General features: G+C 36.8%; 1 protein-coding gene across 1 annotated transcript; it reads left to right on the top strand.

Moving 5' to 3' along the window:
* Window positions 1-1,574: 1,574 nt before the first annotated feature.
* LOC149070004 (alpha-N-acetylgalactosaminidase-like) lies at window positions 1,575-17,592 on the top strand. Its single transcript, XM_089249636.1, has 8 exons — window positions 1,575-1,644; window positions 2,152-2,327; window positions 3,900-4,074; window positions 5,936-6,110; window positions 7,751-7,845; window positions 10,483-10,644; window positions 14,637-14,834; window positions 15,263-17,592. Exons 2-8 carry the CDS (start codon window positions 2,161-2,163, stop codon window positions 15,545-15,547), a joined length of 1,257 nt encoding a protein of 418 aa, XP_089105762.1. The 5' UTR covers window positions 1,575-1,644; window positions 2,152-2,160; the 3' UTR covers window positions 15,548-17,592.
* Window positions 17,593-18,696: the final 1,104 nt, after the last annotated feature.

The raw sequence follows: 18,696 nt of genomic DNA, 5'->3' as shown, positions 1-18,696 counted from the left end.
GAGCCGGGCTTAAAGCCGGGTTTTCCTAGGAATAGGTTTGTTGCGCAGCGTGAACCGAATTAGACTATTTCGCGCCGACAGAAACGTGTTACATAATCACGCTACGCATTTGTGTTTTCCTAGCGAGGCGCATCAGATCAGGGCGGCTGTATAGGCTGGCCATATTTCCTCGAGAGAAATACGGGACATTGCGTTTCCAAATACGGGACATCGCCAATTTTCGCCAAAAGCAACGCCGAAACCAAACAAAGTTGCCAAATATTGTTGAAATTATGGAAAAATCACAATGGCCGGAAATGATGCAAATTGCAGTGAATTACAATGTATTCCACGAAAGACAAACTTTCAAGGCAAATGTGGGAGATTAATATTCTCATATATAGTTGTAATTGTCGTAAAATAATTTATGAGTTGAAAAATAATGTCAATCTTTGACTTCAATAAAGAATAAAAATCCAAATTGGCTTCGTGTAAAATACGGGAAAAACCGGGACACTTTTGCGAAAAAGTCGGGACGGCCAAAAAAACAGAAAATACCGGGACTGTCCCGGGAAATACGGGACGTATGGTCACCCTATGGCTGTATAAAGTATATGGCTTTGGCATCAGCTACTCTGTCGTCTGCATGCTCCGGTTTGAAGGGAAGGAAAAGAAAACACACAAGAGTGAAGAGAATATCGGCAAAACCGCGGCGCACGGCGCATTTGGCTCCTCCAGAAGCAGTTAGCCAATCACACCCGACGTAAAGCGCTGTCGTCAGGCGTATTGGCGGAAACCTGCTCCTAGGAAAACCCGGCTTTTCCTAGGAGCTTCTTGTGCCGCGCGCAACGTGATTCGCCCAGCGCGACACGCCGTCCACTCCACCAGTAAGAAAAATAGCATGACTGTTTTCCTACAGAGCGCAATACGCTTGACGACAGCGCTTTACGTCGGGCGTGATTGGCCAACTGCTTCTGGAGGAGTCAAATGCGTCGTGCGCCGCGGTTTTGCCGATATTCTCTTCACTCTTGTGTGTTTTCTTTTCCTTCCATTCAAACCGGAGCATGCAGACGACAGAGTAGCTGATGCCAAAGCCATATACTTTATACAGCCGCCCTGATCTGATGCGCCTCGCTAGGAAAACACAAACGAGTAGCGTGATTATGTAACACGTTTCTGTCGGCGCGAAATAGTTTAATTCGGTTCACGCTGCGCAACAAACCTATTCCTAGGAAAACCCGGCTTAAAAGAAGCAGACGACAAGTTCAAAAATAAATTTTAGATTGATAATAAGTGTTTAATGTGACTGTTGGTGCTGTCATCTATTACCACACTTACAGATGACTCATGCGATGATTTTAGCTTCAAATAAAAAAAAAAAAGCTGAAATTTTCATTCACCTTTAGTTGCAGTTTATTTTATAATTTTTGTCAAATATTATTGAACAAATTTATAATCTCTGATGTAACTAGACTTATTTGAAATAAAAGAAAAAGTTTTATGCCCAATAAAAATTACATGTATGGTCAAAAAATTAAAATTATCAGGTCTAACATGATACGCACAAAGGGCATCTCGTATTGAGTAAGTCAGTTGAATAAGTTTTGTTAGTGTTGTGTAAACAGAAACCATGTGAAAAACAAGTTGGAAACAATACGTTATGACGTGAGTATTAGCAATTTTTAAATTGTTATTGAATTTTTTTTTTGCATTTCATAGTGGTTATAAAATTAATAAAAAAGATAAATTGTATTGACAAAATTGTTATGAATGTAATTTATGGCATCTTTTCTTACTGGTATTTTATATGCTTTTCTCAAATATGTGTGAAACTTGATGCTAAAGCCGGGTTTTCCTAGGAGTAAAATTTCTGCGCCGTGTGCAGCGTGAAAACGCTGATTGGTTAAAAAGCTGAAATTCAAGTTTTCTGACCAATCAGCGTTTTCGCGTTGCTCACGGCGCAGAAACTCTACTCCTAGGTAAACCAAGCAAAAGTCATGGCAATTTTTTTAAACCTTTCTCGTTGTGAATTCATTGAAACAATTTCCGTTTCGAAATAATGATAAGTTATTTCGATCTCCGATCGTTATTATAATCTCTGCAAGAGTTTCTCTAATTGATAATTACAGTTTCATAATTATTCAATTGTTTGTGGCATTTATTGTTTTTCAGAAAAGAAAAATGTTTTCAAAATTGTTCTTGGCTCTGCTATATTTTGTCACTGCAACAATAATTCTTGTTGTTGGCATGAATAATGGTCTTGCTCGTACTCCGCCAATGGGCTGGCTGGCCTGGGAGAGATTCAAGTGTCAGATTGACTGCGCCAAGTTTGAAGATGACTGCATTAGGTAAATGTTCCCAAGATATTTGTTATTGAACATGGTGACCATGATAGACCATATATTTACTCACATACAGGACCTTATTTTGTTTATTCACAGGTAATAAAATGCACATATTAAAGCAAACAACTGGATTTCTCGATGCTATAATTTTTCGTCTTCTAGGACCCTCTCTCTGAGGCTATGTTACAACTTTTCTCTTTTTCACTCTCAGTCCATGAAGAATATAGTCCGCCGATTGCATTTAACCCTTTGCAGTGCAGACAATTTTCCAAAAGCCATAGAAAACAATGCAAACAGGTGGTCTCACTATGTGGACACTGCGCCAGAAAGCGTTAAAATACCGCACTTCCTGAATGACTTTGATATCAACTCTGTATTATTCCACATTAATACTACTACTGAGCCACACATGCTCCTCATCCATATTCCTCTGTGGAACTTCTAATGAATTGGTGCACGTTGGAATGTGCGTGTATGTGTTGTGAACCTAACGTGAAGTTTGCTCTTGTGTAATGCTTGTTATAATGTTGCCATACTTTTTTTGAACTATGAGTGGAATGCAATGATTGAAGATTTGCACTGCCTGTTGCTGTCCCATGCAACGAACACCCAGGTAGCAAGCCATGAGACTTTAGCCTGTTTGATGTGGATGGTCAGGGTCACTTCACAATCTTGGCAGTAAGTCAGTCCACTGCACAATTCCTTGCAAGATCTTTAAATGGTTTGGTGATGCATACCAAGAGCTGTAATTGTGATGTTGATTATACTACCTGGAATGATCTTGTTTTCTCATAGAAGGGTGAATTCTTCATGTCATCTGTAAGATGTCCCTTGAATGCATTCATCACTAAAATCAATGCGTTAGCAATTCGCCCAGACAAAGTAGCCATGATGTTTCTAACCATTCTTTCAACCAGCCTTTCTCCTGACACCAAGTAACAAAATGTCTTGGGAAATATTCATTCTTGAGATCGGTTTCCGCTTCAATAAGGTAGCAACCTATGACTATCATCTGTGCATGCCAGCATCACTATGATTAGTTGATTTTCATTGCTTCCTGACTGTATCAATATTTGTGCTATAAGAGAGTAAATACGATATTTAACAATCATGAAGAGGATTTTTTAATCAGTATTCACCAGAGAAACTTTAGGTTAAATATTGCAGAAGGATGGGGGAGGGAAGCTTGTGGCCATAGACCTTCCTTTCAAAAGCTACTGATGTACACTTGCAAGCTGAGACAATCGTAACTCGAGACCTGACTGTACTGAGGGCCGTAACTAGATACGGTGTCAGCCGGGGCAAGCACTCATTTTGGTGCCCAGGTGTAATGTAGAAGAAATTGTTAAAGGGTGAATTTGACGGCACCCTTTAGTCACGCACCCAGGGCATTAGATACTTGCTCTTCTTTAGTTGTGACCCTGACTATACTTGTAAAAATTTCTCAAGTTCAATTTTGTAATCCCAATTCTTTAGAATATACATGCTGGTGATATATTCACAAAATGTTATGGGTTTTTTTTTAATGACCTATAATATTTATCACCATAAGTAATTTATTATTTTCTTTTGTAGCGAGAAGTTGTTTATGCAGATGGCTGATCGCCTCGTAGAAGATGGTTTTAGAGATGCTGGTTATGTGCACATTAACATAGATGATTGTTGGATGGCACCCGAACGTAATGAGACTGGATATCTCATGGCAGATCCAGTAAGGTTTAGCCATGGAATTAAATACCTAGCAGATTATGTGAGTATTATTAGTGTACATATATGTGTATTTTTATTACTACCTTTGAAGCTTGGTAATTTGTATTTATACGAATGAAAATTCAAATCAAACTTGAAATAAGTTTGACGTTGAAAGTTTTCTTGATTGCTTAAGTTTGTCATACAGTAAACCCTTGTTCTATCATGCATCTAAGAGGGATCCAAAACAAGTGATATAAAACAAGTAAATGACTTGGCAACGAAAGTGATATGCACCAATCTAGCATAATGCTAATCTTGGAGAGAAAATTCTACTCTGTTTCCCCAAAAAAGAATTATATTCTCTTTCATAAGAGGCGTTGTTGAGTCCAATCTGATTATTGGAGAACCGAGATCCGTATCTTATGAAGTACAAATGATTGTACCAAGAAGAGATAAATTCTGGAAACAAAAATACATGCCTCTGCCCTTGGAGCCTATGTGTATGCTGAACGGGACAGTTATGGATAGCCTTCTTCAGCTAATAGTTCATAACGGCAATAGTGCCCAGTTGGCGACATAGGTGCCCGAGTGGCATGGTGGTAAGATGCTCGTCTACCACCGTGAAGGTTGTTGTCAGGGTCCTGGGTTCGAACCCAAGGGAGGATATAGATAAGATATTTTCCCTAAAGAACTCGAGGCGCCCACCGATAGACAGCGCCTTCACTTCCAACCCATCTCACTAATGGCAGTAAATTGTAATATAGCGATATGGCCAGAGTTGGTGTTTGGTGAAGTAGTAGTTGGCTACATACAGACACATAGACAAAAACATTGTTGCTATTTGGTTTTTATACAAAGTAGAAATGACTGAATTTTTGGAAGAAAATTCACATGCTAAGAATCGAACCATCATTTTTCCTTCTCAGTCCGGGCGAAGATTAGCTGACTGACATGTCTGTCCCCTATGGTGTAATGATTTGCTCAGAGTGTGAGGAGAACAGCGGTTCATTTCCCCGCAGAGGCATGTGAATTTTCTTTCTGAAATTGATCTCCGCTTGGTATTCAGTCATTTGTTCTTTGTCTGAACACCGAGAGTGACAATGTTTCTATGAATGTTGTATTATTTGAAATCTTGGGGGAATGATTATTAGTTATTACAGTATTTGTGCAAGCGGTTCTGAACCTTTTATGTGCGAGCAGGGTTTAAGCTAGGTAAAAAAATCCCTTTCGCAAAAAAGAGGAGAAAAGTTTTAACATAATGCTATAAGGCTAACAATTGATGGTTGGATGTCTACTTGTTTCGTACCTCCTGTATGCACTTTTGCAAAAGTGGCTACTACTTCTTTTGAATTTTGCAAAAAATGCGACCGTAGCTTAAACCCTGGTGCCGAATAGCACATGTTTAATCTTTGTGGGTGGGGCTAGTCTTAATGCATGGGCCCACCTGGGGAGTAAAAAAACAGAAGTAGTTGAATTTTTTGGGAATTTGCGAGGTAGGGCCTTGGGGAAAAATCACTTGGAGGGGGGGGGAGGGTCCATGATGCTCTTTAGACAACCCCAGGTGGGGCATAATAAGTAATACAGATACTTGTCAGATGTTCCTGTGTGCAATATTCATCATAGGGTTGGAAATCGCTGGTTTACAACTTGTGGATAGCCTTTGGCCTGCTGTGATTTGTTATTCAGGTTTTGAAGTTAATGAAGCCATTTTCAATCAGCTGGGCTGTTTGTTAGCATCAAAAGTGTCAAAGGCTACCTAACGTTCGTTAATTTAAAATTTGTTAGCATGATACCGACATGGTGCAGTAACAATCATTCATTATAATGAACAAAATCAATATGATGGCAGATATACAATATTAAGAAATGACAGAAAATATGTAACAAAAAATCGGATCGATTGTATTTGTTTCATGTAGATGCATGCAAGAGGATTGAAGTTGGGAATTTATCAAGATTTCGGTTTGTACACGTGCATGGGATTCCCGGGCATCGTAGGACACATGAAGCAAGACGCTGAAACATTTGCATCCTGGGACATTGATATGTTGAAACTCGATGGTTGCCATTCAAAAGCTGAAGACATGGATGAAGGTTTGTAATTCAGCTTCAATATCTTCACATAAAAATTTCTCTCGGTACACACATAAATATTAAACAAATTTTTTGACGAGAATCTCTTAATTATTGATCGGATAATAACCCCTTGTAATATTTTCAAACCTTTCACACATTTATTATGAAAATCATTGAGCGATTCTCAACTTCATATTAAAACTACTACTACACACACACCTCATGAATATTCTCTGAGAAATTTCTAACGAATTGGTACGTATATGCATGGCCCTGACATATTCATGTTGTCAGGGTTGTCCTTGTTTTGTGTTATGCTAGTGCTGCCACCTGTCTTTCATATTTTCAAGTGTTAAGGACAAGTGCCTGAATTTTGTGTGAGTGTTGTGAACCTAACGTGAAGTTTGTTTACGTGTAATTAGGGTTACCAGATTCGAAAACTGAGAAAGGACGACGACTGCATATGCACCCTCAGTGATGTCACTTATTAAAATTTTCACAAATAGATGGTGCCACTATTCTGACCAATAAACTCGTCCACAACAATAATTTTTCCCATAATTAGGGTTACCAGATTCGAGAACTGAGAAAGGCGTACGCCTGTGTGCTCACCCTTAGTGATGTCACTTATTCCAATTTTTGCAATAGATGGCACCACTATTCGGACCAATAATCTGGCCATAACAATAATTTTTCCCATCTCTAAAACAGGAATTGCTAAAAAAAAAAAAAGGCAGAGACAGAAAAATTCTAGGAATATCAACGGCTATTGGTGAATGAGTGGGGGGGGGGACAAAACCACTCTCATGTCAATGAAGAAATATGTGTTTTAAAATAGGGAAAAAATTTCCCCAGAAAAAAAAAATTAAGAAACCTCAAAAGGAGGACAAAAAATTTCCACAATATAGTAAAATGCTTGAAAGGACATCAGAAAGGAGGACGGTTGATAACCCTATGCGTAATGCTTGCTATAATGCTGCCATCTAGCATGTGTTTTTTTTAACTCAATGATATTTGTATCGTTGTAGGCTAGTTGCTCTTTCTGGCGTGACTTCATACTGTGGAATAAATATTCGTAATATGATTATATTACAGATTTGTAAATATTGTAATTCAGTTTTTATTCAAATTTTATACAAATGATGTCCACACAAAGAATAAATGAATTTTGATTTCCATCTGAACTTTGTTTCTGGGGCAGTTTGGATGGTCTACACCCAATTTCATGCACAACAAATGTTTTTTTTTACTTTGTTACAAGATGTACCGTTTACAGTACAGTAGAACCTCCTATAACAGACATTTCCCACTAACGGACACTTTTTAAAATTATGTCAGTGGGTCTCAATGTTTTTTACTATTCATTAATGGACACAATTTTCTGTTCCATGAGTATCCGTTGTGGAGAGGTTCCACTGTGTTTTGATTTCACTCTTACACAATGTGATGACAAATGTATTAGACCAGGCATGCACAAGCTTTTTCAGTCTGTGGTTTAGATGTGCGAGATGGCTTGCACAAATATATTGCTCGTGGGCCATAAATTGGTGTGGCAACTGCATCGTGTGGATTAGTACTTTTATTTAGGCCATCTTAATTTAGGATTGGCTTCGATATTGAGTCTTTATGTTCATGACCATGTTTTTTCCCCCCCACAGGGTATCAGATGATGGGAAAATATCTCAACAAAACTGGTAGACCTATGATTTATTCGTGCAGTTGGCCATATTATCAGATTCAAGTAGATATGCAGGTAATATTAGTCTCCTATTTTTGGATTACAATATCATGAAATACAGTAGAACCCAGGGCCACAGGCGTGGGAGGGGACATGATATATTAATACTTACGAAAAAGGCATAATACACTAATTAAATAAAATTTAAAAATTTATCTGAAAACTGAAAATATTTTATGCTAAAGATTATTAATAATTTTCAGGCCTAAATGCTGACTCAAACGTGATGCTTTTAGAGTTTAAAAAATTGTTCTTGTGCAAAGAGAGCATGCTTTTATAAGAACATGCATTATGAGAACACCCCTCCCCCTACAAGGTTCAAGATATTTTATCAGTGATCCTTGAACCAGGGCTGTAGTGTGCCTTCTCGGGCAGGATTTTCCTTGGGGGCATCCCCTCTTGAAAGGCTTATTATTAGGTAAAACAAATGTAAACTTTTGTGGAAGCCCTGTTCGGCTCAGGCCCAGATTGTCGCAGCCTAGTTATGGCCCTGCCTTGAACACTGTTTAAATTTGAGGTCACTAAATTATGGGGCTCTGCACCAATTATTTTCGTTACGTTCTTGAACATCAATTTAACTTCTAAACATTGAGATTTTCCGTGCCATCTATCCACATACTGGGAAACATTGTCGAAAAATTAAATCAATTATGAAACAGCTGCTGCCATCTAACATTTATAAAAATAAATAAATAAAATTCGCATCTAGAGTACCATACTTAAAACCAGATGACAGTGTTATCTATTCACACTATAAAATTTTAAGTCAAAGCTGTATCTCGCTTCCTAAAGTACAGTAAGTCAAGACTGACCATATTTACTTTAGTAATGTGTATACTTAAGTACAATTATCAGAACAACCAGTAGCGCTTTTTGGAGAAGAGTTTGTTGCATCGATGGTAGTTTGTATATATCAGCAATATAGTCAAATTCTGGGTGTCTCCAACAATATCGTGAGGACATTGTATGAGGCTGGTTGCCCACTGGAAACTACTACGAGTGATAGATAAAAAGTCACGTGATGCTGAACATGAATTCTGAACACCCCTTTGCGTATGCCTGTGGACACAATGATGTCAGCTTATACATATATATATATGCAACCACATGCATAGGTCACCAGTACCTTTGTTGGTGGGGAGGGGGGCGAATTTCCCCATCAGTAGAAATTTCATCCATTGATAATGTACATTTTATTTCAATAGTTTTCGGGGGGAAAAAAGCATTAGAATTTTCAGTTCATGTTTTCATTTAGAATAACTGAATGAATGAACACCAATATTTTCCAGCGGGCATTTTGAAAGAAGAAAGGGGCTTAAAAAATGAGATCTCAAAATCTTTGAGAATTTGCCAGGTAGGGCCTCAGAAAAGTCAGCTGGCCTGGGGGCCTCTTGAGATGGCCCTGGATTTAATTCCGTTGTTTAGATCTGTTTCAGCCCAGTTTGGTGGCAGAGTCTGGAACAAGCTTCTAATAACTTAACATAATTTATTTCAAATAACTAATTTTTCAAATAGCTCAGCAGCGTTTCTGTATAGTTTTTTGCCCACCTATTGAAACATTTGAATATTCATAAATAATTATGAATTATTACTAACCAGAAAATCAGTTGTTTCTTTACTGGAACATGTGTGTGCCAGACATTTTCATTAGCTGATGATTAGAATATGAAACCTATCTTCGAGGCGCAAACGCGAGCCGATCTCCCCGTTAAAAAGTCTCGCCACAGAGAGCAACAGTCCTACAAACAGTACAAATATTCAGTCACTACACATCACTCACTTCCCTTCTGAGATATAGATGGTAGCACTGAAAAACCATACACAACACTAGATATGCACTCAGACTGTTAGGTACACTGACTTACACTTCCGGCACAACTCACTAGGTAGTAAATTGCCTATGGCAATAGACCTGAGTTGTGCTCGGTTTCAAAAAAAAAAAAAAAAAAAAAGTATCAGTCAAACCAAGCAATAAATGGTTAACTGTTTAATTTCCACCCATTTATTTCCCATTAGTCGTGTGTATGATTGGGCCTTCCACTCATGAAAAGAAATTAGCTGGGCTGTGGCCTTCCTAAGGTTCAGAACTACAGGCCTTATATAGCCTGAGGTGAGAGTGTACAAGCTCTGCCCATGAATTTTAAAGTTGCCTGTCAATTATGGAAAGTAAATGTGGATAATGTCAGCTCCTTTTCATGAAGGCCAAGCAGCCTGAAAATTCTTCATTTGATGACGCTATCGTTGACCACGAAAGCCTGCATCACAAAGCAGGATTAATAATGAGATTCGAGATTTAAACTTGTTATTTAATAATTTGATCATTTTTATCTCACCACGGTCATTTTCTGCACACGAGGGCTGATTAGACCAGTACCTACAATTTATTGCCAATTCCGAATGGCAGCCTGTTTTATACTCACCTAGAGGCTGGTGCACAAACCCCCTCAATGTGGGACTCCCTGCAGTAGCAATCTTTTTCTGTGGTCACGTCGTATAAGGATGAATTGGATATAGAACTTGCGATACCTCTAAATATCCTTTGGTACTTTAGGCAAGTATCTTATCGACCTGGGCTACCACGCCCAAAAATGGTTTCATCTGAATGATTTTTTTAAAAATTTGACCACAAGTCTTATTCATATTGTGTTTCAGCCCAACTTCAAGCTCATATCTGAAAAATGCAATTTATGGAGAGTGTACCACGATATTAAAGATTCTTGGGCCAGTATCGAGTACATCATAGATTTTTTTGGCGATAACCAAGAACTTTTGCTGAAGCATGTTGGACCTGGTGCTTGGAGTGACCCGGACATGGTACTTGAAAAACATTTCTTTGTATTTATTATTCTATGCATGCTGATCTAGATCTCTGGGGGGAGGAGAGCGAAGAATAAGCTCCCACCATTTAATGAGATTTATGCTTATATTACAGTCCAACCTGAAGTAGCCAGCCAATTGGCCTGCAAACTAGACTTCTGACGCTACACACTTTGTGAAGATGCTAGGCATGGATTATAACACCCTGAACTCATGTACCCCTCGATTCATCCCAAACATTATTTTTTCTTACGCCGGCATTACACTATACAAGTTTGATTAAAAAAAAGAACTTTTATAAAACTTGAAAAATGCAACCAATAATAAGCATATTGGTCACATTCGAGCAAATGGGGGGAATATAGAATTATTAGTTGTTTTTCAAGTTTTGTAAAAGATCTTTTATCACACTTTTATAGTATAATCCCGGCTTTGATTGGACATGTTGATAAATCTTAAAAACTTTTTGACGTAACATTCTTACAAGAAAAAAAATGTTTCCTTCACAAGAGTGACATCGGAAATATGAAAAGAAAGAATAAAGAAAATTAGCACACTCGCATCTCTTCTCCTGAGTGAAGGACATTTATCAGCAGAAAAATTTACCTCTGGTTACGTCGTTAGTCTTAGAAAAAAATATACATTAGTCTGGCATCATAGCATGAGGCAGATGCGGCCCACAGCTAGGTAAAATTACTGTGTATTAACACTTAACTGGTGTGGTCATTTTGACCCCCACGAATTCATCATCTTGCCACCCCCTTGAGAAAGAAATGCATCTGGACCATCTTATTTTCAGTACCTTTCAAGCTAGTTGTTTACACGTGTTTCACAAATTTATGAAGTTTTTCTACTTTCCCTTCCCTCTATATCGTTGATCGAAGTTTCCGTGGTGTCAAAATGACCCCACCACATGATAAGTTTCAAATTGGTCGTGAAGCATTGGATATCCGAGGTGAGCATGAGGATAGTGTTAGTGAATTGTACGCAAGATGTGTTTGATCAACATGTCATGATGGAGTTTACAAGTACTGTGTTTCCAACTGTGTTAGAATACGACTAATTAGTGCTTGTGAAAATATAGTAAATATTATTTTAATTTATAAATTGTATTTTCTGGGTATATTTCAATCATATCTATTCATTTTTTAATCATGAAAGTCGCATTAAAAAAATTTAATATATAATTTAAAAAATTTTTTCAAAAGTCACGCATTACTCCATTTCTTTTGAATGCGTGTCTTGATAAAAGAAAATTTTTGAGAAAATAATTAAAGAAGTTTGAAAATTTATTTAGTGAATTAATTTGACAGATGAATGATCTACGATCACATGGGGGGGGGGGGAAAGATGGCATAAAGGGGTTCGCGCATGCCCTCCTCCCCATGATCAAAAATTTATTTTTTTAATGCAAAAAAATATTTTTTAATTGAAATTTCGGAAGGAAATACTTTTATATGCTATTATTAAAGCCTGGATTATATGCACTTAAAAAGTGGCGAAATATATGCTCTAAAAATATGCACTTAAAAATGCCAAAACATGCATTAAAACGCAAAATATACGCTAAAAAATCATGAAAAAGTTGAAAATATGCATTTAAGAAAACACCATACAAAAAAACAGATATGCTTTTAAAATGAATATTTTCTATTTCTTAGTGCATATTTATTTTGCAAAAAAGTATCCCCACATATGGCAAAAGACTGCTACATATTTTTTATTAATGCATTTTTAATTTCTAGTTTGTTGTAGCTGTGCTCAGTAATGAAATACCAGTAACAAAATCATTTTGATATATCTCTAGAAATAGCTTTAATAATAGAACACTTGATATTTGGAAAATATGATCATGTCTATTAGTTCACTAAATTCTACCTGCGGCAGAAAAACCGTTGTTCTAAAAATACAGTGAAACCCCCTCTTAACAGACACCCTTCAGATGCGGTCACCCTTTTTTTGCAACCAAATAATATTTTCCCCTTATATAATAGAAGTATGCATTTCAAATCCCTGAAATAACGGTCACCCACCTCTCTTTTCGAACCGCAAAAGAGAGGTTTTACTGTATTATTTGCAATGATTATTTGAAAGATTATAAAAAAGTTATTATGCTTAAATGCTAAAAAAGGAAAAAATATGCAAATGCATATGCACTTGCATATAATCCGGGCTCTAGTTATTATAATCAATTTCTACGACATGAATGTCGCTCTCCACTTGTTAATACAAGATATATAGAAGACTGGATGTTGTGAAGATATTTATTATTTGAGATGTTAATTTTTTTAAGGAAGTTAAAAACTCATCTCTGCCTCTCCCGGTAGAGGCAGAGATGAGTTTTTTCCCCCCGCTGATTTAGGGCTTCAATTTAAACAAAATATCTTTATTGATAAACCAGCTACATTTTTTCAGTTGAGAAGGCTCTCTAATATCTATTTTGCCGTCTAGGGACCTCGCAAGTGAAAATTTGGCCATATGAAATTACTTCATATTTGTACCATGAACTACTGGTAAAAAATTCAAATCACTGAAATTAAATGTGTCATGCACATATAAAACTAATGTGCATTAAACTGTGTTGTAGAGAAATGCTAACTATTTCAACATTTGCTCTGATTAGTGTAAATAAAAAGAAAATATTGGTATAAATCGCAAATTTACCAGTGTATTTAACGGTATTATACAGTGAGTTGGATACTAAATGCTTAAGAAGTTCAAAAATTTGTTTTATGTCTTTCATTATCTATAAATTTTATTAATATTGTAGTTCTAATTCATATTTTGATAAATGGTGTATTATTTTAAATTTATAAACATTGAAACTGAAGACACTCTGTTTAAGTCGTCACTCCGCTTAAACAGTCATAATTTCTGGATAACTTGAGTGATGACTTATCAAGGTTTTACTGTATATGACATCCATATTTGTTATGGGTATCTTTTTATCAGCCACCTCATTGGGCATTTTGCCTGTTGTGGCATTGTTTTTTTGTATTTGAAGTAATGTGAAAAACCCAAGCAAAAATGTGTCACATTCAATTGTCGGGTTCATATTGTACCTCTCACAGGAGTTCCATACCTGGAAACAATGATTATTTGTGTTGAAACAGAGAAGCATTTTATCTCTAAATTTCAACATGGCAAGTTGGTGATATTTTACATTGAAGCAGACTGACACTTTCTAAAATTAAAACACCAATATTCTGGTTAAATAAGTATAATAAATGATAATTAAAATTTGTGTAATAAGAACACACTGAAAACCCCAATATTAAAACTCCTCTCAAAGTCTACCAGTGTGTAAATGTATTCCGTGAACTTTTATTCGACCCAGATGTGGATAACAATTGTTTTGAAATCTATTGCTGGCAATTCAAGACACTGATAATTGTTACAAACAGGGGCTGATCTATGGCAAAATGTGATAATTTATGACATTTTTGGAACTTTTATATGATAATATTGCAAGAAAACTTCGACTGAAAAACGAGTAAAACCGGGACATTTTACAAAAAAGTTGGGATGGAGGAAACAAAAATGGGACTGCCATGAAAAATATGGGGGCATATGGTCACCCAATGCTGAAACTAAGCTTTTAGCGATTTGTAAAATCCCCCCCTTAACAAGGAGCTCTAGATCTGCCCTTGGTTACATAGTAATTCGGGACAGGTGTTCAGTGACCTTCTTAATGAATATGAGAGTCTGAGGCTGAAAATTTTTTGCAGCCCCCCAGATTTTTTATACTTTGGGGGGGGGGGCGGGGGGGACACAACCCTAACTTTTAAACTTTTGGCCTCTGAGCCCAAATCAGTTTGTTTGTACAGGTTCCAACCTGATGGTCCAAACTGCTTGAAATTTTTCTCAAAAAAATTGCAAAATATTTGAAGCGTGTAACAAATGCTCTGGTATTTATGCTTTGTGAAACTTTTGACTTCGAATTATGAGTACCATGAATATATTTCAAGTTTTCGTAATTTATATTGCAGTTGACTATCGGTAACTTTGGACTGGACTACAATCAGTCTCGAATACATATGGCAGTTTGGGCTATGATACCAGCTCCTTTACTGATGTCTAACGATCTTAGAAAATTGGACCAGGGAACAAGAGACATTTTATTGAACAAAGACGTCATCGCGATAGATCAGGATCCTCTTGGCTTACCAGGAAAACGTGTCTACCAGGTTATTCTATTTTTTTATCATTTTTTCTCATGATTATTTGATATTCTTACCACTATACTATTTACTACTGAAATGTGCATGCACCTCATACACATTCCTTGTGGAATTTGTAACAAATTGGTACATGCTGGAATGTCTGTTCTGAGTGTATGTGTGGTTCTTAACATATTTATGTTGTCAGAGTTGTGCTTGTTTTGTGTTCTTGCTGCCATCTGTCTTCCATATTTTAAACTACACCACTATACTGGCATTAAACTGCTCACACAATTCTTTGAGAAATCTCAAATGAATTAGTGTATGATCTTAAGTAATTAAAGTTTCCCCTGTTCTGAACTGTAAAAAACCATATCGGCAAGCTCTGAAATTTTTGAATGAACCTATAATGGTTATTTATTTGTCAAATTAAAAATATTGTTTTTGTTCTTCAGAAAGATGGCATCGAAGTGTGGAAGCGTGTAGTTCTGCCTGCAATAGGTTCAAGACGATCAGCAGCTCTCTTATTTCTCAGCCGCCGTGCCAGAGGTCAACCAGTCGAAGTCACATTCAAGTTGGACCAGTTCAAACTGAGCAACACGTACGGTTATCATGTGAAGGAACTATTCTTTGGCAAGGATTATGACACAATATACCCACACAGATCTGTAACAATCGATCTTAATGGAATAGATTGTGCAATGCTGAAAGCAACAGTCTTGACTAGATCGTGGCTGTAAAAAAACCAAATGATCGAAATTAGTCCCACCTATTTTAATGATTCTGATCGTCATGACACATCCCACAAAATTTTTTATGAGATTTTAAATTAATGAACATGCCAAATTAAAAACCCTATTAATTAGCATTTTACGTTTCTCACCCATTTTTACATGAAAGCCGGAGTTTCAATTTACTTCACTAGGTTAACTCTAAACTCTCTTGCACACAGGGTACTTCTCAATTAAAAATGCATTACAATTTCCTGTGCATAGTCTGCCGGAGGGGAAAATACCCACCGAAATAAAAAAAGAAATTATAAATAGAGCTTGCATTTATGGGTTTTATTATTTCTTCCGCAGGGAGGTGAAGGTAGGCAGGTGAATATCTAATCAAATAAATTTAGTAACACCCAGACTTGCATCACATTGTCTCGTCCTGAAAACGGTTTATTTCAATTAGATACACTTTGAGCAATAACTACTCAAGTGATGCCGCGGATCAGTTAAGTAATCTGGGAATGGGCTGCAGGTGACTTGAGTGATGTAGAACCTCAGTGGGGGTCGTTAAGTGCTCTAAAACTTTGCCACGTGTCACTCAAGGGATCTGTAAATGTGCAGCGATTCACTTAAGTGATCTGTGAATGTGCTGCAGGCCTACCTGAGTGATCTGAAAATGTGCCAAGGGCTACTTAAATACTCTGGAATTGTGCCACAGGTCACTTAAGCAATCTGTAAATGTGGCACTTAGGTCATTTTTACAAAATTAGGTACTTTCAGGGGGCAAGCCACATCAGATAACCCCTCCCCGGGCTTACCACATATGGCTTAAAAGATGGGTCACAATGAATTTCTTGGAAAGAAATTTTGAGTTCTTCATATAGCATTGAAATGAACAGAAACTGATTATAATAACATATAAAGGTATTTTCTTCCAAAATTTTAATTTAAAAAAAAATATTTTTTGCCTTAAAAAAATAATTTTTTGATCATTGGGGGAGCCTCCCCAGCACGTCTCTGATCCCCCCCAATGTGCATTAGGAAATAAGGGGCAGAGCTGATGCCGAAATTTTGATGACGAGGGGGGTCGAAAATGGATAAAAATTTGCTGATGTAATACTTGAATGCTCCCCCAACTTAGCTCTGTTTAGTCTGTTATAATGAGATTCTACTGTACTGATGTAAGTTGGGGTCATTGCTGTGTCTACCTTCCTTCCAAATCTGTTCCTAGGGTAAGGACCAGTTAAAAATATACGCATTTTTGTGCTGAAGTTTTAAAGTTGAAATGCTCACATTGTTAGATTAACACCGTAGAGCTTAAAAAATATATCTTCCATGGTTAGCCCAACACCATCTATAGCAAAAGGCCTCCGCGTGAAGCTCGTGATGTCACTGAAGGTCATCTCACCTATAGCAAGTGACGCATGCGCCATCTTTACCCCTTTTTTGTAGTATAGCCAATGACTATAGGTGAGATGACCTTCAATAATGTCATGAGCTTCGTGCGGAGGCCTTCTGCTATAGATTATAGATGGTGTTGGTGTGTTGGTTAGCCCCCCCAAAGGTTATATACAGGAAATTATGGTACTCCATAAAATTCTATTCTTTAGGTATTGATTTTTGTTATTTCTGTTGCTCCACGTTTTTCTCGTTTCTGATTTAGCATTTCTGTGATATGGTCAACATTGCAATAAAGAGCTAGCGTGATCGTTGAATAGCAGCTCAATCCCTGAATAAAAAGCCGAGTGAATAAATTAATTTTACTGTTATTAACATTTATGAAGATGACACTTGATCAAAAGCAAATTATTCTGGAGCTGTAACTTCTTTTTTTTAATATTTGGTGTGTAACAATGTATTAACTCACTCGAAGAATACCTGAAGTATTTATCCGAATAAAACATTCCAGTATTATACGAGGCGATATATATATATATATATATATATATACACAAATGAGTCTATTGAATGTTTAGAGTTATATAGAATGTTAAATGCTATTCTAAATAATAAATTGTGAATAATATATATTGATTCGAATAAAAAAATTACCTTTCGTTTCCTATAATTTTTCAGCCCATACTAACCTCACAAATTCGTCCTATTTTCTCGATCACCTGCAACTTCAGTCTGCTGCCAATAAAGCCGTTCACTGCAATAATCTCCAAAGAGAGGCCAGTGGTGTTAGAATATTTTGTTGGAGAAAACTAATAGAAGGTGTTGCCATCTCTCTTAATCGGCAACAAGTGAATGAACTTACTGTGCAGTGAGAATTCTTTTTTTAAAGATGAGGACTTACATTCATGCTTTGAAGTTTTCAAAATCACATAAAGTAAACTTCAATTGATCTTATTGAGCAGTCATGGGGATCAAATCCTAACATATGTTCCCATGTTAGCCTTTTCGCCATAGTCCCTGCCTTATACATGGGGGGCAGAATGATATTACCCATTATGAGAAACACTTAGCTAAAGAAGGACAATTTTTTGCTCTGGGTCGAAAATATCAAGGGAAACAAAAAACACTTATCAATTAAAGTGCAGAGGGTGAGCTGTTGTGCAAGTATCATGGACTCTCATTGCAAGAACCTAGCTTCAATTTCTACTGGGGCGGCTAGTTAAAGTGGATATTCAGCTTCGAGGCAAAAATGCAAGCCAGTCTCCCCTTTGAAAGAAAATCTTGCCACTGAGTAAAGATCTTATAACACTAAAAAAAATTCATTCATTAATTCTCATTGCCAGTTTCATCTTTAGAAGATAGATAACAGCATATGTGCACGAAACTTACATAAATACACAGTTAGGTTCCACCATAATTAATATTACTATGAAACCGCTCTTCAAAGATGAAATGGTAATATATTGTCTCTATGGTGATAGACCAAGGGTTTAAATTAAAAAAAAAAATAGTAGGGAGGCAAAATTTGTCTTTCCCTGACAAAAAAAATGACTTGGTAGCATAATACGGTGAGTCACAATTTTGCACCAATTTATTCACTGAACAAATGTAGAATTGCAGAACCATCAAAACAATTGAACAGTATTAAAGAATTTTGTGCATGTCCGATCCAGAGAAATTTAGATGCCAAATCCCAAGGCACCACTGAATATTTATTTGTTTATTTTTTAAAATACACTGAAGAGCCAAAAAAACTGGTAAAACCTGCCGAA

This window comes from Pholcus phalangioides, unplaced genomic scaffold (assembly GCF_987345545.1).
Source record: "Pholcus phalangioides strain wild (caught in Gottingen) unplaced genomic scaffold, Ppha-v1.0 ptg000022l_1, whole genome shotgun sequence".
NCBI classification, from domain to species: Eukaryota; Metazoa; Arthropoda; class Arachnida; order Araneae; family Pholcidae; genus Pholcus; species Pholcus phalangioides.
Note: the sequence above shows the minus strand (reverse complement) of the source record. Positions and strands in the feature narration are given on the sequence as shown.